The following is a 23,894-nucleotide window of genomic DNA, read 5'->3' on the forward strand; positions in this document are numbered from 1 at the left end:
ATAAACCCAGAAGTACTTGATCAAAAAATCCCCACAGTTTTGAATCACAACCAAAATGAGGCTATATTACAGAGAGGAACCTGCTGTAGGGCAGGTACTGTTATCCATCAAGATACTAGATAAATGAAATGTGACGTATTTTTATACCCCTCTCTCGCACCGCCAACATCTTTTGGGTTTGTTCAAAGCTTAGGACAGCTAGCTTGCACATACCTGTTTCTAGTTCAGGTCTTTCTCACTGATGGCAGCTTGCCCAAAGGAGGCAATCTTAGTGTCCACTGTCCTTTCTTAATTTTGTCAGATTCTTTCACTGTGGAATGTTTATTCGTCCTTTTTAGAAGCAAATAGGGGTCGAAAAATGCCATCCTTTTTCTCCCTTGCAATCAACAGTCTGTCTGTCTAGACAACTGGGTAATCGAAGAAGAAAATAGCTCAGGGACAATTTGCTATTAGGGTTTTTACCTGGCTTAGCAGCTACTGCATCTGAGTATTTGTACATAAGCTTTTACCAGCAAAGAATAATGGATTCCTTTAATAATCTGACTATATATAAGTTATAAAAGCTGAATTGTTAATATTTTAATTCCTTAACTTCCCTAGATGCTGATGATGGAGGAAAAAGGATTTATCTTTATTACGCGTATAAAGTTGTTTGTGTGTATTAGGTGGACTCGTGAAACAAATCTCTGTTGTACGTAAAGCTTGCTTGTGTCCTGTGCAGTTTCCTTTTAAATAATGGTTCTTTTAATGCTCTTTCTTGATAAGTCTAATCAACAGCATGGTCATATCTTTTCTCTGTGTAAGGTCTGTATGCTAACAACTAGAATGATCTGCACAGCTGGTTAAACATGTAAACACCAGGGCATAGTATTCTGTATGTATATGGAGTGCTAGATTTTTGAGTGGGAAGAATCTCTTTAGTGGTTGTGAGTTTACCGAAGTATTGGTCCGTATGAAATTCTAGTAGTGGTGTCTGATGAAACCAAAGGAAGACTAATGATTTTCATCTGTGATGAGCTTGTTTCTCACAATGGACTTCAGACTCTTATTGGCCCTGCAGTGACTGGAGCCCTTTAAGTGGCTCACCTCTATGATTATTTCTTTGTTAAAGAATTTTCATTCCAAGCCTTAGAGTATTCATAGTTCTCTATTCTAAATTTACCAAATGTCTTCATTTAGCTTATTTATTCTGCCTATGGAGTTCTCACTGACTCTAGAGAAAGACTTCAAAAAAAAAAAAAAAAACTTCCTCTCTGGAATGAAACAGGCCTTAAAGAGCTTGTACTAAATTGATTAATGTAGGAAATTATTTGAAGATTGGATCCAGGATTTTTTGGTAGATCTTTTCTTAGCAGGAGTACATGTGTATGCCTAAGTATAGTTTATAAAGGGTATTTCCTAAGCTGAAACTTATGTTATATTCATTTACTGATTAATGAACCAATACTTATTTAAGACATTTTGTGCCAGATATGAAGATACAAAACTGGGGTACGAGTGTACCACCAGAACTCCTTATGGTGGTGCAGTGTTACAGGCTTGGCTACTAACAGTTCAAACCCACTAGCAGCTCTGCAGGTAAAAAAGACCTGGCAATTTGCTCCTGTAAAGATTACAACCTAGAAAACCCTCTGGGGAAGTTTTACTCTTTCCTGTAGGGTCACTATGAGTTGAAATTGACACACAGCCACAACAATATATACATACATATGTGCTAAGGGAGTCCTAAGATCACACTATTCCCATGGGAAGGAGAATAAGGATGTCTTCCTAAAGGAGATAATATTTATTTTGCATTTCAAAAACCACATAGAATAAACCAGCTAGCTCTACTATTAGCTCAAATGGAGGCTACGATTATATTACTTCTGTTTTTCTCCGTAGAACTTAAACTGCATACTGTACATACTTATTTGTTTCTTTAATCTGTTGCCCATACTAGAATGTAAGCTCCATGAGGGTAGGGATTTTTGTCTGTTTTGATTAATTCTCTGTCTTCAGTACCTTGAAAAGTACCTGGCTACACAGTAGGAGCTCATATATTTGTTGAATGAATGAATGAACTTTGTAAGGTCTAGAATAGTTGGCTGAATTGTAATTTTCTCTTTAGAGTTTGAATTCCTTATTTTTTTTTTTGCTCAATATTTTTTATCATGTATACTTGAATCGGAAACCCTGGTGGCGTAGTGGTTAAGTGGTTAGGCTGCTAACCAAAGGGTCGGCAGTTCAGATCTACCAGGCGCTCCTTGGAAACTCTAATGGGCAGTTCTACTCTGTCCTGTAGGGTTGCTATGAGTCGGAATCGGCTCGACGGCACTGGGTTTGGTTTTGGTTTTATACTTGAATCAGGGATCCTTGCTGGTGCAGTGGTTAAGCTCTCAGATGCTAACTGAAAGGTCAGTGGTTCGAACCCACCAGTAGCTCCATGAGAGAAGGATGTGACAGTCTGCTTCTGTAAAGATTACAGCGTTGGGAACAATAGGGGACAGTTCTGCTCTGCCCTAGAGCATTGCTATGAGTCAGAATCAACGCAATGGCAGTGGGTTTGGGTTTAGTTGGCATAGTTGAATCTCCCTAGTGGTAACATCTATTTCCACATTGTTTCTCAAATCCGTTCCCTCTTTTCCATCTCTTTTAGCTCGTTTAGGCCTCTATCATCTCTTCCCCACAACTGATACAACCTCCCAATTTGTCTCTGTGCAAGTCTCCTTAAATTTCTCCTCTATATCCATCGTAATTATCTTTCTGAAGTACAAAACCGACCAGACCATTTCTTTGCTTAAAGCTCTCTAATGGTTGCCATCTCTGCAAAAATTTGTTTTTGTATTTGTATTGCTTAGGATGCTTCAGACAGCACGCATGGCTTCAGCTACAGACTGGGAAATTCTTGTCCCATCTCATAATATAATGAGTCTGTTCATTTTTCTTTGTGATACTAGTACCTGGCCCATAATTGAGAATTTGGTAAATGCTTTTTGAGTGAATGAATGCATTGAAATGTTCATGAAGGAATGAATGGCTATAATAAACATTTCACTGAAAATGCTTGCTGTTTAGATTAAAAGATGATACGAAAATCTAACTTAGCACTAACATTTAAGAACAATTTTTCTTTTATATAGTTGCCTTGCCTTTTTCACTGTCTAGTTGTCCATTCTCTGTCCTCCCTTGATTTTTTGTACAGGAATCCCTCTTGGCATTTTTTTAAAAAATCGTGTATCTCATATATGTGTTTGATCTTTTCTCCCTAGATACTTTCTTCATTTCTTTAGGGATTTGTATATATGCATGTATATTCATACTCATGTGTGCACCTTTTCTCTCTTGCTGTAAATCCTGGATTTATGGTTTTGCATGCAATTCTGGAACTTTTAGGGTTAAATTATTTCTGCACAAAATGTACACACACAACTTTGATCTACCTGTTTCCAACTTAAAATGTGGCTGTTTTTATTTACCATTGTCTTCTCTTTTTTTCCCTTAAATGTATATTCATACTCAGATTGAAAATCTTCAAGAGCAACTTAGAGATAAGGAAAAGCAGATGAGCAGCTTGAAAGAACGAGTCAAATCCTTGCAGGCTGACACCACCAACACTGACACAGCCTTGACAACTTTGGAGGAGGCCCTTGCAGAGAAAGTAAGTGACTGGCCCAGACTCTTCATAGATGCATCTCTTCTGCTTTCTCATTAATCTAAAAGTTTCTATGGTGATGGGACTTGGCTATAGAATACAGAAGAAATCCCTTTGGGCAAAATGGAGAAGAGCTCTTTTGTGCTGTTGCTGGCAAACGTAGTGTAAGGGGAAAGAAAATCCATTTAGCTACTGCCAGTTTAAGCATCAGCTACTAGGCAAGATGGATTCTACACTAAAGGACAGTGGCAGAATTTTCTGTGATCTCCCATTTAATCTCTTCTGAAGAAGAAAGGATATATATATTTATTTATATGGTCAACTAGAATTAAGGGTATGGGAATTTCCAAACATTGACCATTAGATATTTGTATCTATCTGTCTGTCTGTATATCTATCTATCTTAGGTATATGCCTAATATATTTATGGATTTTGATTGTTAATCTAATGTGTTTGCTGTTTTTATAGTCTTGGCCTTGTTACTTCATTTCGCCTTTAAGAACAAGCCTAATTTTTCAGGACTGGTTGACTAAAGAAGTAGCCCTATATGACTAGTGTTAATGTCTCAAAGAAAGTTTAGGAAATCCATTTTAGTTGGATTTTTTTTTTAAAAAACAGGGATAGGGTCACTGCTTCCTAAGTCTTGGACTCAGAATGCTTTAGGCTGCCTGCCAAGGGTCACGCCTTGATCCCTGTATATACTCAGAAATAATATCCAGAAATATAGTCAAATTGCTTCAACTTTTAAATTTCCTGAGTATATGTTGAAAGAAGTTCTGATGCTTTCTTTTTTTTTTTTTAACCCTCTTTATACTTTAAGCTTAACATGTCATAATCTCTCTCATTCCACCCTCCTTTTTTGTGAATTTTGAGTTGTTTCCATTGACATCTAATCAACATGTGAATTATATATAAAGAAGAAGAAATAATTGTAAATTATTGTCACTAGGGGACATATGTATAGGATTTTGACTACTTGAGAATTAGATATGTGGGATTATTCCAAAAGAATACTTTAGAGATATGTGATACTAGTAGAAATGATAGGAAGAGAAACCTTGGGTATTCAAAAGAACAAAGCCAGATCTTTGTTTTTGCCAGAATTCAAAATACCAAGCTGGGAAAGCAGAGTGCTTTGTAAAGTCAGTTATTAACAACTTATCACTGTCTCTCTAATGGAGGATGGAAGTATGATACTTTATAAGCTGAAAGCAGAATTGCAGTCAACGATAATCAGAACCAAAAGGAATTTCTTCATGTATTGATGTGCTCTCTTATCAGGAGCGGACAATTGAACGCTTAAAGGAGCAGCGGGACAGAGAGGAGCGAGAAAAGCAAGAGGAAATTGATAACTACAAAAAAGATCTTAAAGACTTGAAAGAAAAAGTCAGCCTATTGCAAGGCGACCTCTCAGAAAAAGAGGTTAAGATCACCGAAATGGAATTATTTGGCTTGCTTAGTCGTTACACATGTGTATTTGTTGTTGATGCTCACAAAATGGATATACTATAAAAGACATTCGATGGAAAATTTTCTTAAGATTCTTATAGCAGGCTTTTTGTAAAGACCTTAAAGAATATTTCAGAAAGCCTTGCAGGGACACAATAGATTGAATTAGTCACTTCTTAAATCCTATCTCTTTCACTATGTTATGAATTAATATCTTACGTGTTAGCATTGAGAGCCTAAAATACAGGAAGCCCAGTTAAATTTTGGGAAATATTGTGCTAGTGGTAAGAAAAGTGACAGAAAAAAGGAGTGTACAAAAGGAGGAAAATTTATTTACAGAAGTTTTTAAAGTGCTTCTTGGACATTGGCAGAGAGATCATAAATGGCTTAATGACCTTTAATGACCAATTAGGTGACCTAATATACTTTGATGTTGCATTTGGAGAATCCTGTTGATGTGACCTAAATAGCAAAGATGCCTAATACCATGTGATCACATAAAAATGCTTGAGCTTTAGGGTCTTTCTCTGAATTCTCTTTCTAACATTTTTAGGAAAATTTATGGAATTTTAAGTTCCTAATGGAATTTTTCCTTCCAAAAAGGAAGTTTTTTTTTTTTATGTTTGAGTCAATGTAGTTTCTAAGGTTAGACTAGTTATATTCACAAAGCTTGAACTACTTAATTTTATGGGAATGGCTATGTGTTGATAGAACTCTTTGAATCACTGTTCAGTTGGTATTTCTGAAGTCCATCTTATTTTAGTTAGGATTTGATACTCATTTTAAATAGGGATAAGGGCAGTGTTTCTTAAGAAAAATTTCTGTTGCTTTATATTTCATGAATGTTCTTGATATGGTAATTGAAAGAAATGACAAGCCACCAACGTAATCAATTTAGAAATTTAAACATTCACTTTGTTTATAAAGTTAGTATTTATTCCCTGTGTACATTGCTTCTTTCAGGCTTCACTCTTGGATCTGAAGGAACATGCTTCTTCCCTGGCTTCTTCAGGACTGAAAAAGGACTCCCGGCTGAAGACACTAGAGATCGCTTTGGAGCAGAAGAAGGAGGAGTGTCTAAAAATGGAGTTGCAGTTGAAAAAGGTTAAAGGAAAATTTCCCATTTTCTTTTTTTGTGTTAAATAAGAACATAGTAGAAAACTCTAGGGTGTTCAAGTGGAATAACTTAGAGATGGAATAATAATCCTCCAAAGTTCAAAAAAAAAAAATTTTTTTTTTTTTTAAGTTCAAAATACCGTTTTTACCTTGATTAATTCTCTCGCATTCTTACCCTACCTTATTTTGTTCATGAGAATCCCCAAATGCTTAGAAAATAGGCATTTTAGAGGAGGATTAAAATATGCAGCTCCCTTTTGGATCAAATATGAGACCACAATGTAAAAATCTCAAATGGATCTGATATTTTCCTTTCATTAGACTCAGACTTTCTAGGAGGCGATAATGTAACAGTAATAGTCATCTGTACTGGTAAACATGGTGCAAATATTTACTATCTATTTCTTTGATTTATAATAATGCCTCTCTAATTTTATATAGCAGTTTATAGTTTTCAAAGCTCTTTCGTATTTATCGTCTTTGAGTTATTAAGTATGTGAGGATTGGAACTGAGACTTAGGAGCAGTTGTAGTAACTGGGTCCCTGCATATTATTAATAATGAATAAGGCATATAGCCTAGTCTTGAGACTTAGTTTTGTGCTCTTTCCATATATTGAGTGTATTTAACATGCCACCCTCAGAATGAATCTTCATTTAGGGAACACCAAAAATAAAATCACATTCTAAAACTAAGGAAAGGAAGAATATTCGGTATCTTAAAGTTATTTTGAATAAGAAAGTACTTTTATTAAGATTGGAGCCCTGGTGGCACAGTAGTTAAGAGCTCAGCTGTTAACCAAAAGGTCTGCAGTTCGAATTCACTAGCCAGTGCTGGGAAAACCTATGGGGCAGTTCTCTATCCTTATAGGGTTGCTGTGAGTTGGAATTGACTCGACAGCAGCTGTTTTTTTAAATTAAGATTAAAGATTCCAGTTATAATCGATTCAAATTTGATAGTTGGCTTTTTCTTTTTCATTAAAAGAGGAGTGATGTTTTCCGTTTAACAGCTGAATATTGCACATGCAACTGTTAGATATATTTAGGTTTCTTTCAGCTGCAATACAGTGTTATTATACTTGGATTCCTATTGGTGTGGTAGTAAGGTGTGGGGGAGGGGAAGCGTTCTATCATTTTAAGATGAAATCTCGGCGTTTTATGGGCCTGTGTTCCTGGTTGTGATCTTCACAAGCGTTTCTGAGCTTTTGTCTCCCCTTAGGTGATATGGGAAGGCTAGCAGGGGCTAGAGTGGGAGAAATGCCCTTCCCTCAGCTAAGATGAAGATGAAGCTTAGGTCAAGTCTTTTCCTCTGAAGAGTCACCCTTTGGAAAGAGAATGAATGTTGTGGGTGTATTTCACAGTGGTTACTCTTCCCCTGCCCTGGCCAGAGCTATGTAGGGATCTTTCTCAGCCCTTCACTGAGAACCTGGTAAGCTTCCCGGGGGTTAAGCCCATGAAAACATGAGGAGGCGTCCCCTAAGAGTATGACCCCCAGGAGTTTCTCACTCTCAGGCTAGTCCACACTTAGCAGTTCTTCAAAATTATAAGTTAAGTTTTCTTACCAGCAGCTCCTGCTGTAGGTAAACATATCTCAGCTGTGACCCTCTGAATTTGCCCATCTCTCTTGATTTTGAGGTGGCAAATTGCCCTGTAACCTCAGTTCTTTGTTAGGTCCAAGAAAAGTCATTTTCAGTTTGCTCAGCCTTTTCTTTTTTGTGAGAATGGGAATGCGATGACTTCTAAGCTCTTAACTTTTTGCAACTGAAGTTATTGTAGTTTTCCATATGGAACAGCCTTATTCATTCTTCTTCTGAAGATATTTACATAAATTTTGCCATTTGGAATAAAAACTAAAATGATAAAAGCACAGTTTATTGCTTATATTTGGGGATCAAGATTAGTTTTATTAATTAGCATAAAAGTATTTATGGAATCAATAAATTACCTATTCCTAGGAATTTGAAAGTAGATTTCAGGGGTCTGAATTAACAGAATAGCTGCCTTGTATGACTTTGTCAGTTCTACTAGATATCAAATGAAACTGAGTGTTTCACCATAGTATCAAAATGTTTATAAGCTCTTAGGTTTACTGGTTTCTGGGTAGGTTTACATTGGAAATTGTCTCTATTGGAAAGAAAAACCTTTAACTTCAGAAATGCCCTTCTTGGAATAAACAAGAGCATGTATCTTGAGCTAAGAATGAAATAAGAGTTAAGTGATAAAATATAAGTCTCAGAACAATTGTTAAATATCCTTTTTCAGATTTTATCTCATTCTAGTAGATAAATACTTCCTTAGCATTATTATATTTTAAAAGTGGGACAAATGTTGTGTCAGTTTTTTATTCCCTACAATTTTAATTCTTCTTAGTAGGTCATTTGGCCTAGAATTTTGTTATCTTTGTCTTACGTATTTGCAGTTCTTTTTTTTTGTGTGTGTTATTGCATATTTGTAGATTTACACAAAATAATATCTGGTATATTTTCTCCTTGCTGAAAACCATAACTGGCCTGAGGTTAGCGTTCTAACTTATATCTCTTCAAAAGACTGTTTAGCATTTGAAATGTTCAAAGTAAATTTCTTGTCTGTTTATGACTGGTGTTGCAATAAAGATAAAGTCATTTTTTACTTATTTATAGCTTAATAATTTGTATTCTGTACTGAATTTTGATATTTTGTGTCTTCAGCATAAGATAACAACCTTGGAATTATTAAGGAAAGGGTGGAAAACTCAACTGTTGAGTTGTCAGAATTTTAAAAAATACTAAAGATGCTATTTTTCTTTTTTTCCCTGGAAAGAAATCTCTATTTCTTGTCTCTGGTTTTGTTTTTTTGTTGTTTGTTTGATTGAATTTTTTTTTAACCATCTTTTTCAACCTTTTACCTTTTTCTCTCTAGCTTGTCCTTTTCTTAAACCATTTCCTTCTACTTTTCTTTCTTCTTTTCTCACGGATTCTTCTCTTTAGCATCATGAAATAGTGTTGGTTCACCCATCTAAGGTAATATGTGATCTGGCAAAATGGTGCCATAAAGATCAGGTTAATTTTTTTCCCCATATGATGCACAAATGCCTTTTTTCTACTCCATAGAAAAGTGAATACACTTGACCTTCTTTCTCATCTTTCTTTCTCAAGTAGGAATTGTTTTTTTTGAATGACTCCTTGGTAAAATATATTGGAGGCGAATATAAGCTGGAAAAGTTTCTGTGAGACCAAAAAAGTCTTTCCCAAATTAGGAAATACTTGCGTATCTGCTACTTTTGCTTCATTTTGTTCTGTAGTGGGCTAATTTATTCAAGGCCCCCTTGCCTCTCTTTCCTATTGCTTTTACCATGTTGTAGCTTTTTAGCCACACTAATTAAGGGTTATTAAGGGTAGAATTTTTTTTTAATGCATTAAAAAAAAAAGCTTTTGCCAATAAAATCTCCTGTAAAGGCCACTCTGGTGGCACAGTGGTTAAAGTGCTTGGCTGCTAACCAAAAGGTTGGTGGTTTGGACCCACCAGCTGCTCCATGGGAGACAGATGTTACAGTCTGCTTCCCTAAAGATGTACAGCCTTGGAAACCCTATGGGAGAGTTCTGCTCTGTCCTATAGTGTCGCTATGAATTAGAATCGACTTGACAGCAGCGGTTTTTTTGTTATTTTTATTTTTTTGAGTAAAGGGCACCCTTAGGAACTGTGGATTTTCACAACTGATGAAGCTTTAAACAGACGAACTTGGCAAAGGATATAATCCTAGAAAGTATAGCCTTTACTTCCACAAAGCATTTAGCACAGTTTACATTAGAATTTCTCAGTTGCTCAAGGTACTTTGTGTGTCAGAGCTTTTCTAAGTATTCCCTACCAAAACCAAACTTGTTGCTGTCCAGTTGATTCTGACTCATAGTGACCTTCTAGGACAGAGTAGAACTGCCCTGTAGAGTTTCCAAGGAGTGCCTGCCGACCTTTTGGTTAGCAGCCGTAGCTCTTAACCGTTACATCACCAGGATTTCCGTATTCCCTAAGTATATATATATTTTTCCTTCATTATTTTCAGACTATTTTAGACACTAAATATGTTTTATTGTTTGTAGAATGAGGAAAAATAGGATATTTTAGTCTTTATCTTTTTATTAAATATATTATACATGCAGGGCTTTAGAGATTCAGGAGAAAAATTAAAGCCTTGAAAATTAGTTTTTAATTATTGAAACTGCTTTGTATTCCAGAATACATTGAAGGTATTAGTTACTATTTGCAACAGGATCCTGAATAAGAATTCCCTTTCTCAGTTCTAAGTGTGGCTGTTAATTTTTGACTTCATTTGATTGTCCCATATTATCTTGTAAAATCCCAAACCCTTACATCAAGGAGGTAGCTGGGTGGTGGTAACCATTTTCTTACCTAACTCCATTTTTATGGTATCACATTTGCAGTAGCTTTATGATTCTATATGCTTAGGGCCGTATGACTCACACATGTTTGGTAAAGCAGTATATCGGAGAAGGAAAAGGAAATGAGAGTCTAGTGGAAAGTAGGTCTCAGCCTTGGTACCTGCTATAGTAAGATCAGCAGTGAATCTCTGATGATGTCTTTTGATATTATCTTGTAGAGATTAGTAGCAGTCTTCTGTCATCTTAGTACATCTTAGGGCCCTGAACATCTCTTGGCTTATAATAGTTTTTGGCACAATAATGAATATTCAGAAGTCTAATAGTTATAATCTATTTGGAATCTAAGATAATTATTTCTCCATGTTTTATTAGTCTTTTGTCTATATAACCAAAAGAAAACTGAAACTGTTGCCGTTGAGTCGATTCCAACTCATAGCGACCGTATAGGGCAGAGTAGAACTGCCCCATAGAGCTTCCAAGGAGTGCTTGGTGCATTTGAAGTGCCAACCTTTTGGTTAGCAGCTGTAGCACTTAACCACTATGCTACCAGGGTTTCTTTTGTCTATATAATAAAGTAGAACAACCTTAAAAAATGAAGACTGGCTATTTTTTTTTCAATCTGGACTATAAAATTAGTTTGACCATAAATTGTGTTCTTTAACTAACTACTAAAAGAATTTTGCTTTCCATTGGGCCTACTAAAAATACAGTTGAGTTTTGTCAACACTGGAAGTTGTATAATAGCCTACTGTTACACATTCTGAATTTTTTTCTATAGTGATCCAGAAATGGACCATATTCAATGGACCATGTTCCACCTGTTCATCTTTATAAATGAGGTTAACATAAAAGCTAGGCCATTAGTAATAAGTTTATTATGTACTGTATTTGAAGAGGATTAGAAAGATTATCTCACTGACTCCATAACGCTCCTATAAGGTTGATATTACCCCTGTTTTACAGATGAGGAAACTGAGACAGAGATAAATAACATTGTCAGAGATGCATAACTATCAATTTTTGGAGCCAGGATTTGATGTCCAGTCTGTCAGATTTTAAAGTTTTTGCCTTTTCTGTGCTAAGATCCTGCTTCTTTAGCAACTATAGGTATAGTCAGAGGAGATAGAAAATTAGAGTTAAATAAAGCAAACAAAAATTAATTGCAGGCTTTTACAGCTTAAGTACAGATAACACTTAGAGGTAGATCATGGCCTCTAAGATTGTAGTCTCATTACCTATGTTATGTTGTCTGTAATTATAAATAGATGTTATACAATTTAATTTGTAAATCGATTTAATTACAGTATGGAATGCATTTTCTTATAGGACCACTGTATTGGTGGCTTGTGCTCCAGGCCACTCATAAAATCATATAAACTCAAGTCCATGTGACAAAGAATGGGATCAAAAACTAGCACTAAACTACCAGGCGGATGAACGAGCCACCTTGACATTACATCCTGTAGCCTCAGTCGGGCCTTCAAATGAGTGTAGTCCTGGCCAATATCTTAACTGCTACATCTCAGTGTCATGAAAGACCCTGAGCCAGAATCACCCAGCTAAGCACCTCCTGGATCATGAGTCACAGGAACCAAGTTGATAACCAAGTAGAGAACCTCCGTGAAAGCCAAGACAAACCTCTTCGGCAAGTTGCATTCATAGACAAAAAAAAAAAAAACATTGACAGATGAAAGTGGTCAAAATAGAAATTATATAGAAAAATAATTTTGAGCACAGACTTGTTTATACAAGAAAAAGCCTTCCTAAAAGTTACTCCTGGGGAATGCGTTGAAAGCATAATTTAAAATGGAAGCTATACAAGAAAAGAAAGATGATGAAGTGGGGAGGCAGGCAGCGTGGCCCAGCAGAAACGTGTCCTAAGGAGCTGCAGCATCAACAGGTCTCCGGGTGTCGGCTCACTAGGCTCCCTGGCTGCCCAGCGCAAGGATCTAAGTCGCTCTGAGTCCCTCCACATGGTCTCCCAGCGTCACCGCATCTTTAGGCCATCGGACCTCATCCATGAGGAGGTGCTGGGCAAGGGCTGCTTCGGCCAGGCCATCAAGGTGACACACCGGGAGACCGGCGAGGTGATGGTGATGAAGGAGCTGATCCGGTTCGACAAGGAGACCCCGAGGACCTTCCTCAAGGAGGTGAAGGTCATGCGCTGCCTGGAGCACCCCAACGTGCTCAAGTTCATCGGGGTACTCTACAAGGACAAGAGGCTCAGCTTCATCACCAAGTATATCAAGGGGGCACACTGCGGGGTATCATCAAGAGCAGGGACAGCCAGTACCCCTGGATCCAGAGGGTGAGTTTTGCCAAGGACATTGCTTCTGGGATGGCCTATCTCCACTCCATGGACATTATCCACTGGGATCTCAACTCCCACAACTGCCTGGTCCGTGAGAACAAGAACGTGGTGGTGGCAGACTTCGGCCTGGCACAGCTCACGGTGGATGAGAAGACGTAGCCCGAGGACCTGTGGAGCCTCGAGAAGCCGGACCACAAAAAGCGTTACACAGTGGTGGGCAACCCATACTGGATGGAGCCTGAGATGATCAATGGCCACAGCTATGACAAGAAGGTGGATGTGTTTTCCTTCGGAATCGTCCTGTGTGAGATCATTGGGTGGGTGAACGCAGACCCTGACTACCTGCCCCGCGCCATGGACTTCGGCTTCAACGTGTGAGGCTTCCTGGACCACTGCTGCCCCCTGAGCTGCCCCCCAAGCTTCTTCCCCATCACAGTGCGCTGCTGTGACCTGGACCCTGACAAGAGGCCCTCCTTCCTGAAGCTGGAGCAGTGGCTGGAGACCCTGCGTATGCACTTGGCTGGCCACCTGCCACTGGGTGCACAGCTGGAGCAGCTGGACAGGGGCTTCTGGGAGACCTACCGGTGTGGCGAGAGTGGACTGCCTGCCTACCCAGAGGTCCCCGACTGAGTCCGGCATACTCAGCTGCCCCTTTTCCCCAGTGCAGCCAGGTTCCAGCTCTGCAGGAGAGGCCAAGTGTAGAGCCCAAAGCTGGGGCAGCAGAGGCCTGGACCCCGCCCCCAGCGCCAGGCCCCCGACTGGCCTTCTCCTGCCCAGCACACGTGGCCCTTGCCTTCCTAGCCCCAGAGCTGGCCTGGCTGCACACACACCACCTCACCCTGCCCTACCTCTGCTGTGGGGGGACTGCCCCCTGGCTTCTCATCGCATGAGCTAGAGGGGCCGTGCGAGTTGTGCCCCTGTCCACCCCCTATGCCCAGCCACCAGCTCTCTGCAGCCCTCTGAGGCTGGGCTGAAGACAGCCTTAGCCCTGTACCCTGGTAAAGGCTGGGTACATAGGAGGGTGTGTGTCAAGGGAGGCAGGGGCCAAGTTCCCAGGAGCCAAACGGGGTCTAGGGCCACATCATCGCCCAGGGGTGTCTAGGCTGCAGCAGGTATTGATAATCACCGGAACCCCCAGAGCAGAGGAAGGCCTGATCCTGCAGGTGGAAGTCCTCATTGGCCAGGCAGCAGCCTTTTCTCTCCCTTTGGGTTTTTTTTTGTTTCTTTATTGAAATCACTTTAGTGAGAAGCAGGTACCAGGCCTCAGGGTGAAGAGAGGGTCCCTTGAGAGGGAGGGGATGAGCAAGCCCAGGCCCAGGGAGGTTGAGCATAGTGGACAAGGCAGGTGCCTACCAGCATCCCAGCCCCCAGGTTCATCTCATTGTCCCCTCCTGGGCCTCCCTGCAAGGCCCCTGCCCCTCCTCCTGTCCCTCTGTCTTCTTTTTGTGTAATCTATTTTTTAAGAAGAGTTTGTATTTTTTCATATGGCTGTAGACCAGCTGTCGGGGGCTTGGGGTTTTATTTTTTTGGTGGGTGGGGGTGGGGGGCCATTTTGTCACTTTGCGTCAGTTGAGCATCTAGGAAATATTAAAACTGTGAAGCTTTCTCAGAGCACTTTGATCCTGGAAAACCATCGGAACGGCTTGTGGGACCATGACTTAGGGAGCTGGGGCGTGCCCCCCTCCACCTAGGAACTGTCATGTCTAAGGAACAAAACCCAGACAGAGAATAATAAATACATTCTGTACTCTCCACCCAAAAAAAAAAAAAGATGATGAATGTAATGAATATGGGAAATTATTCTTTCATCTTGTTAGAGCTCACCCTGGCATGAAATCTGAACCTAATCAACGTGGGAAAACCCTCTAACATAAAACTTTTATCAAAGTCAGAGAATTCAAACTGAGAAGAAACTCAGTGAATGTACCATGTGTGGAAGATGTTTTTCGAAAAACAAACTTGGTGTACGACAGAGAACTCATAATGGAGAGAATCCTGGTAGATGTTGTGAATGTGCAAAAGACTTCACCCAAAAGTCAGCCCTCGTTGCACGCTAAACCTAGAGAGCTCATATAGAAGAGCAGGCCTTTCAGTGCTGTGATTATGGGAGAACCTTTATCCAGAGGCACCCCTAATTAAACATCAGATAATTCACACAGGAGAGACACTTTGTGAATGCAGAAATGTAGGAAAGCTGTCAGAGAGAAGACATCTCCCCTTAAACATCAGAAAGATCATGTAGGAGATGAAACCTAAGAGTAAGATTGAAAGTGAGATGACTTCATCTGTACTGAGACCTCGTTAGTCTATACATCAAAGAATTCATCCTTGTCAACCTAATAAATATCAAAAAGCCTTCTGATAAAAAAGCAAATGTGATAAATTCTTCATCCAGGGGTCAAAATATAGTGATATCAAAGAATTCATAAAGAGTTAAACTATGAATATAATGAATGTGAGAAATTTATGTTAAAGATAAACCATCAATTTAATGAATTGGAAATCCATGTTTCCATAGAAATTTATTATGTGAGAAATCATGTTCCATGTATGATAGGCATTTTTAGAAAAAATTGCCAAAGTAACAAATAAGCGTTCCATTATAAAGTATATACATATTCACTGCAGAGTAGAGTATAATAAAGCTTTTGAAAGTATAAATATGTGGAATAATCTGGAGAACAGAGTAATAAACACATCATATTTACCCTTCCTGGGACAAAATCCAGGTTAATCCTTAGACAGCTTGCTCCCTAAGTAGATTAGGTTGAAAAAGCATGCGCTCACAAGATCCCTGTAGAAAAGGAGCTCCAGCAGGAGACCTTACACATGCTGTTCATCCATCTTTAGTGCAAAAATGCAAATTCTGTAAGGAAAAGAGTGTAGTAACTTCTGGCATAACTTGGTCACAATTTTATACTGTTTGTCTTAAGCAGTAAGGGATCACCTATGGGGCCATAGGAGGTTCAGGGTTTGCAGAAAGTTTCCCAGAATAGCAGTGTTGATTAAAATAATGAGAAGTAGAAAGCAGCCTGAATGCATAATGGTAATTAAATATTGATATGTACGTAGATGGAATAAACAGCTATTAACAATTGTATATTTATATTGTGTTTAAGAATGTTGGGAAATGTTCATGGCAAGCTAAGTGAAAAAAAATTATAAAGTTGTGCTGTGTGGTCTATGTTATAAGATAAAATCTATAAGAGGAATCTGCATCATTATGACATCAGTATCTCTGGGTGGTGGGAATATAAGCAAATCTTTTATTAGTAAAAAAATATGTAAATATCTATGCAGTTTATTATATTTGTATTTGTTTTAGAAATATCTGTATTTATCTCATATGTTTGCAGAGAAAGAGAGACAGACATACACAAAAAAAGTAAGGAAGGAAATATACCCCAAAGTATAGTAGTAATTATATTTGGGTTTTGGAATTATTGGTGAAATTTTAATTTATCTTTGATTAATCTCAGAAATCAATAAACTCATTATAGGTCTATCATTTGTTCCATGTTAAATCGTTGATAAAACATTTCATCTTTTTTTCATTCTGCTTTTTTTATATGGAATTATCCAGGTGTATTACTGTAAAATAAAATATTACTGTAAAAATAAAACACATGCAGTAAATACAAAGTGTAACTAAAAGCATATAACATACGAAGGTGTTTATATACAGATAAACGTTCTGCTGTTCAAGGTCACATTGGAAGGACCTACGTATTCTCTAAAAGCCTATAATAATAAGCATGATAATAAGCTTTATGTTCTAAATTATTTTTTAATCTTTTTATTATCAATATTAATATTGTAATAGTTAAAACATCTCATTCAGTTTAGGAAAGGTGAAATAATATGAAGTTTTACACTGTTGAAAGTAGATATATGATAATAATTTTAAATCGGAATATAAGACAACTCCTTGAGACATGGTTTGCCCACTGTTTGAACACTTTGTAGGCACATGAGGCAACACTGGAAGCCAGAGCCAGTCCAGAGATGAGTGACCGAATACAGCAATTGGAGAGAGAGATTACCAGGTACAAAGATGAATCCAGCAAGGCACAGGCAGAAGTTGACCGTCTCTTGGAAATCTTGAAGGAGGTGGAAAATGAGAAGAATGATAAAGATAAGAAGATAGCTGAGTTGGAAAGGTAAGGACAGGGAATCTAAATGGGGACTCACTAGGTGAGAAATGTTAAAGTATGATTTTAAAACTGTACCTTGGGGGCATATTTTTTCAATATATGTGTTTCTGAGTTTAGGTTCTTGAGTGCTTGGTGTTACTTTATTATTCATTTTTTATTGTAAGTCAGTATGAATTCTTTTGTTGTAGCCTCTAAGAAGTGGCATGGAATGGTAATAAATTGGGGAGTTATGGACTTCAGTGTTATTGATTGGCAGAGGAGAAAATATCCAGTGATTAAGAAAATAGAACTTTTTACTGGCTAATGGAGTATAAATAGTTTATCTATCTGTCTGTCTGTCTATCGAATCTGTCTGTCTAATTCAAGGAGTTAATATTTTATCATTGGTTCAGATCTTATTTGTTGAACTGATGCTCCTGTGGGCTATGAATAAATAGGCTTTTCAGAATTTGTATTGTGAAAAAGCAGACATTTACATCAGTACAAAGGTCAAAATGAGCAGGAGCAACATTTTTGAGGTAATTTAGGAGATTTGGCTGTGATTTTTATAGAGCCCTGACTTTGAATTCTTCAAAATGAGCTGAGTTTGAGCAGCTTCAGCCAGGCAGCTTTCGGAGTTTTGGTGTGTTTTTTTTTTTAATTTTTTTTAGAGTGTTTTGTACTAAAGATCAGGCGTATGCCTCTTGACAGTTTACACCATACATTTAACATAAATCCACAAGTACATAGAAATAGCTCTTCCGGTAGAAACAGCTCTTCCAGTAGAACTGCATTAGATAGAGGCTAATCACCCACATTCTTCTGAACACTCAGAAAGACTGACTATGACAGAATGAAGTCACTATTCTGTATGGTTCCTGGAACAGCCTTATTCTTAGGAGTCATTTATATTCACGCTCTTGAAGGTTGAAGAAATGCTGGACTATTCCTTCCATAAATTGTTCATTAAGTTATAAATTTGGGGGGTAGCCATAGACTTCAGTATTTCCACCTAGAAGTTATTATTTTCTTCTATTCCATACCCATAGAATTTTAATTTTCAAGAAATCAACAAACTCTAACCCCCACGGTTCTCCTTCACTGAATAGCATGGGTTGATTGCCTTCTCATTTATTTCCTCTTATTTTGATATTAACCCATACATTAACTCTGTTCATTTCCCCCAATTCTGGATAAGATACATGGAGTGGTACCTTTAAATTATAATTAACAAGTTAACAGAGTCCTACAATTAGATTATGTGCAGTTTTGTATGCAAAGCACCCCAGTTAGCAGCTTTTTTAGCTACTTTATTTCTCACATTTTGAGAAAAAATTTTAAATTATCTACTCTTTCCACAGACTATAACTTACAAGGTTGAAAAAGCACTACATAGTTCTGCCCTCTGATCATGCATGTAGTGCTGTAATTTTGTTTTAGGGTTTGACTCAAAGCTTTTTGCCTACTAAAAACAACAGCAGCAAAAACAGTTTTCCATACTCAGTTTTTGCTACCAGCTTTATAATTTCCTGTTCTGTAACATAGTTAAGATTCGAGTAAACAGTAGAATCATAGAGTTTTACTTGTGAAAGAGACCTTAGAGATCTACCATGGCATTTTATGGAAGAGGAAACCAAGAGTCAGAGAAGTTATCCCTAAAGACGGTGATTGAGTAGAGTTAGTAGAATTGGTTTTATAATTCCTAGCTCAGTTTTTTTTCCGTTCCAGCAGGGTTAGTTATACATGGTCTTTTAGGATTTACTGGCAACTGTTAATCGAAGCTTCCCTATCCATATGGGATTTATCTTTTTGCTCCATCTTGGCCCAGTGTCTTAAACAAAAGTGGCCATAGTTAGTATTATGGCTTGCTTAGAAACTAAGATTTTAATTTCCCTTATGCCTTTGAATGCCATTTTTATAAGCTGAGCTCAGCTTATTCTAGGATATAACCAGTGCTTAATATGTCAAAGAACAGTTGGGATTATATTATACCTTTTGCTCCCAGATTTAGTACTAAGGTGCATGTGTGTGGCTGCTATGTTTCCTACTAACCATTTGCTTCTTGTGTTGCCATTCCACTATTTCCTTTGTGTGGGTGTCCGTCTCCGTGTAATTTATCATTTGAATTTCTTCACCTCTCATTTCATTTGTTTTACCATGGTCCTATTCCATTGGGGTTTTTGGTCTTTGTGTGTTTATCTGTGTGTGTGTGTCCCCTTTGCCCGGTCATGCTGTTTCTTAGAAAGCCAGTCTCCCGCAAATTGTGCCCTCCACGCCAGGTTTCTGTGCCTGCACCGTCAGGGGGGTTTGTTTGGGACTTCCTGGGAAAGTGAGTGTTATGTAAGGCTACAGTTTTATACTGGAGTGAATTGCTGCTGCTGCTCTTGCTATTGCTGGGGCTTGCTGGGAATTTTGCTTGATCAGAATTAAAGAACAGCCAGTTACTTGTGACCTTGAACTGTACCTTGTGGTATACTGCTTATGGATAAAATCAGTACGCGTTGTCTCTGGTAACGTTGTGATATTATTGTTTATAATTGTGTTAGTTTTTGTTTTTAGCCAATCTGTTGTCTCATTGTTCTTATGCTGGAATATTCTTTAAGTAGCCCCTTAAATGATGCAACTGTAGTGCCACACGTAATTCAGCATGCATAATGAATTTCTAAGGTTCAGCAACCCTCAAAGTGTAAAAATAAGAGGAGAATGTTATAATCATTGAACTAAAGAAAATTCTTAGTATTCTTAGCATCTCATAACACTTCTTATGTGAAGATCCCTAATATTAAAGGGTTTAGATTTTATCGTGAAGAATTTCCAAACTTTTTCTTTATGACCCAGAGAAATAAACGAGTAGTCTCTTCCTGTATTGACTCTTAGAGAACAATAAAAAACAAAACCCACCTAGTTGCCGTTGAGTTGACTCCAACTCATGGTGGCCTGTAGTTTTTATTACAAGATGATTTAGTTTTGTACCACTGTCTTGACCTGCTGTAGTTTTTTAAAAGTTTTTTAAGACGACCCATATATCTCCAAATACAAAATACTTACGCCAATTAAATCCAAGAACTGCTACTTCTAAATTCATATTCCATACTGTGATGTCCATCAGTTTGAGTTCAACCAGAGAACCAGGACCAGTAGGAGATATCCATATATAAAGAGACTTTATTACAAGGAATTAATTGGCTTAAAAGATTGCAGAGGCTAGCTAAGCAAGTCCAAAATTCACAGGGCAGGTGGCTGTCAAGAAGGGAAGGTCATGAGTAGGCTGGAACTCCGCAGGCATAGGCTAAGGCTGTGATCCATAGGCAGAATTTCTGCTTTCCCTTGGGAAGACCTCAGTCCTGCTTTTGAGGCCTTCTAAAGGATTCAGTTGGGTTCACTAGGATTATCTAAAATAATCTCCCTTATTTAAACTGATTAGAGACTTTAAGTATATTTGCAAAATACCTCCATAAGAACACGTAGATTTGTGTTTGTTTGAATAACTGGGCACTGTAGCTTAGACAAGTTGACACTTTAAGAAAGTCATCAACTGGTGGTTCTGAATAGTCTGTATAGAAAGGAAAAAAAAAAAAAAAAGGAGCTTGGAATGTCCTTAATTAGAAATTTGTCTTCTAAAGTAAGCATATTAGAGTTTCTGTTTAGATTCATAATAAATAGGCTTTTCCCTGGCATGATGTTTAAAATATTTAGAAAGCAGAATAATAGAGGCTGATAGAGTTTTGAGAATAGCATCTTTGCAGACTTCTGAAAAAATTGTTTATTGTCTGCTCTACTCCTGCTGTCCCTTTTAGCTAAATACCCAGGGTGTGGTACTACACTGGAGCGTCATCCCCTATGCCGTATGATGTGTTTTGCTTTATAATTTTGCTTTTGTATTTGCTTATTACCTTTTTTTTTTAATGTGGAAATAACTAATTAATCCACAGAGTTTAATGTTTACAGGAGATAGCTTCAGTTTTGTTCTAATATGAAGTTCATTTAAATCAGATTTAACATGGCATTCAGTAGCTTTTGTGTTTAGGAAATGGCAACCATCTTCTGATTCTTATTTAATTTAGGTGCAAAAAAAGAAAAAAGGACCAAGCTGCTGGCAGGTTGCCTTTGTACGCTCAATATTAGGAATTTTCAGTGATCTTTTTTTTTTTTTTAAAGAATAATAGAATCTATTATTGTGTGAGCTAAAGAATTAATAGAAAATGTGGATTTATTATTATATTTCCTGGTTTATAAGTGCTAGGATTATTGTTTATCTTTTATTTTTTTACTGTGCTTTAGGTGAAAGTTTACAGCTCAAGTTAGTTTCTCATTCAAAAATTTATACACGGATCGTTTCGTGACATTGGTTGCAATTTCTACAATGTGACAGCATGCTTCGCCTTTCTACCCTGGGTTCCCTGTGTCCATTCGTCCCCATCCCTGCCCCTTCCTGCCTTCTCATCCTGCTTTTGGACAAGAGGTACCCATTTGGTCTCATATATCTCACTGAACTAAGAAGCATGTTCCTAAAAATATGGAACAATTCACGAGTTTGTGTGTGATCCTTCACAGGGGCCATGCTAAATCTTCTCTTTATTGTTCCAATTTTAGTGTATGTGCTGCCAAAGGGAGTACAAGTACTAGAATTTTAATGGTTATAGATTATACATTGGGACATGTTTTGAAATTGAACAGCAGGATTAACAGATAAGAAGAAAGAAAATACTTTAGAAGAAAAAATTTTGTTGTGGAGAATATACACAGAAAAACATACACCAATTCAACTGTTTCCACGTGTACAGTTCAGTGACATTGATTACGTTCTTGAAATTGTGTATCCATTCTCACCCTCCTTTTCTGAGGTATTCCTCCCCCATTAACATAAACTCACTGTCCCCTAAGGGTTCTATCTAATCTTTTGAGTTGCTGTTGTCACTTCGATTCCATATAGTTAGTTCTTATAATGTAATTTTTAAAGTAGTTTTATTTGTTCATTTTAGTTCCTCCTTCTCAAAACGTGCCTGTTTTTTTTTTTTTAATGGGGAGAGGGCTCTTATATAGATTTTTGTTATACAGATAAGGAGGCTGAAGCCTAAAACGTTAAACAACTGGTCAAATATCACATAAGTAGTTGTTAGCAGAGTTGTGTCTAACAATTCCAGTACCATCTCTTTCTTTTTTTCTCATTTTAAACCTCCTGTGTTCAGTTTTCATTAATGAGCCCATTTCCTAGGAGGGAAGGAATAGATAGCTAGACGATTTAGAGGCTGTTCACTTGAGGATCTTGCTGAGGCCAGAGGCTTTTCCCGTGCTAGAATGCCCTCTTAGAGGACAGGTAGTTTGGAACTGGTATCTGGGTCATTTTGGTGCCAGGTGCCGATTTTTCCACATCTGTGATTCTTAGTCCTTACCTAAGTCTGGACTTTGTGCAAAGGGGTGCTTCTGGCTCCAAAAAACTAAGATTCCAGAGGTAGGACAGCTGTTGTTTTCATTATAAATGATGCTAACGGAGGTATTCTTACAAAGCTTATTCGATAGCTAAAAGTTTCAATGATGAGGTTTCAGCTTCTTAAGATCAGGTTGAGCTCTCCTGGGAAATAATACCTAGCATACAACAGGGACTGGCCATCTCAATTAAAGTGTACCCCAAAAGACAGGAGTATCTTAGAGAAGGGGCTTCTCATTGAACTCTGGTCTCTTAACGTCTGGAAGATCATTTGGGTAGAAGGCACTAGTTAGTTAATTCTGGATCCTAGACTGTTCGTTTCAGGTCCTAAAACCCAAGTGTAGGTAGAGATACAAAATGGAGAACGCAGGCCAGGATATTGCACTGTCTTTATGACTATTCAGAGGAAAACAGAAGAACTAGAGATCAGTTTGTCATATATATATATATATATATATATATATATGTACAAACACATACGCACACACACACACACATATACACACATACGTACATACACACAAAGTTTCCTCATGGGAAACTACATTTTGAGTTATAAACTAGCTTAATTTTAAAAGTGCAATATGATGTGTTCATAAGACTTGGAGTCACTTTAGTTGATTTTTTTTAAAGCAAGGATGTTCTAAATTTGCTCAGAACTTAGGCCCAAAGTAGTTAGCCCCTTAGTTAATTGTCTGAACTGCTAAAGCAGTAACTTTTAACCTTATTTTGGTGAATGAGAGATATCTGTAGTTCTGTAGACCAAGATTAACATACTGACCTGAGCTTGAACACAAAGAATAGGATCATTTTCCTATCATGTCAGGAGTGCTTTCTAATCTGGGGGTGTTATCATTTGTATTTGTGAGCAAAAGAGAACTTTTCTGATGGTATTTAGAGAAATTATAAAACACAGTTGATAGGCTTAAACTTAACGGCTCACACTTATGGGCTTTGAGCTTTTAATTTGCTTTCGAAGATTTTTCTAGTTTCTGAAATTTTATGTAATGAAAATGGAGAAACATATTTTTTCATAAATCTTCTAAAATGTGTTAGCAAGGTATATACCTAAAAGTCTTGAAAGCAGTTTTTGAAACTAGTATTCGTAGCAACATTATTCACAGTAGCCAAAAGGTAGAAACAACTTAAGTGTCCATCAACACTGATGGATGAATGGATAAGCAAAATGTAGTATAAACCACACCAAACCAGACCTGTTGCCTTTGAGTTGATTCCGACTCACAGTGACCCTATAGGACAGAGTAGAACTTCCCTATAGGGTTTCAAAGGAGTGGCTGTTGGATTCGAACTGCCCACCTTTTGATTAGCAGCCAAGTTCTTAACCGCTGCCCCATCAGCGCTCCAAATGTGGTATGTGCATATAAAAACCAAAAAAACCAAACCCTTGCTGTTGAGTCAATTCCAACTCATAGTGACCCTATAGGACAGAG

General features: G+C 37.8%; 1 protein-coding gene, 1 non-coding gene and 1 pseudogene across 15 annotated transcripts in view; 2 read left to right on the plus strand and 1 right to left on the minus strand.

Moving 5' to 3' along the window:
* ERC1 (ELKS/RAB6-interacting/CAST family member 1) overlaps positions 1 to 23,894 on the plus strand; it is a 528,761-nt gene that overhangs the window by 185,808 nt on the left and 319,059 nt on the right. For all 14 annotated transcript variants that reach the window (XM_023548994.2, XM_064284767.1, XM_010590789.3 and 11 more), the window contains 4 exons: positions 3,503 to 3,640; positions 4,917 to 5,057; positions 6,048 to 6,188; positions 16,849 to 17,042. In XM_023548994.2, coding sequence (XP_023404762.2) covers positions 3,503 to 3,640; positions 4,917 to 5,057; positions 6,048 to 6,188; positions 16,849 to 17,042 — 614 coding nt within the window. The remainder of the gene's footprint in view (positions 1 to 3,502; positions 3,641 to 4,916; positions 5,058 to 6,047; positions 6,189 to 16,848; positions 17,043 to 23,894) is intronic.
* On the plus strand, positions 10,645 to 16,842 carry LOC104845967 (LIM domain kinase 1-like; annotated as a pseudogene).
* On the minus strand, positions 21,526 to 21,632 carry LOC111750880 (U6 spliceosomal RNA). Its single transcript, XR_002785937.2, has one exon. It is a non-coding gene; the product is annotated as a U6 spliceosomal RNA (small nuclear RNA).

The sequence above is a fragment of the Loxodonta africana genome, chromosome 4 (assembly GCF_030014295.1).
Source record: "Loxodonta africana isolate mLoxAfr1 chromosome 4, mLoxAfr1.hap2, whole genome shotgun sequence".
NCBI lineage: Eukaryota > Metazoa > Chordata > Mammalia > Proboscidea > Elephantidae > Loxodonta > Loxodonta africana.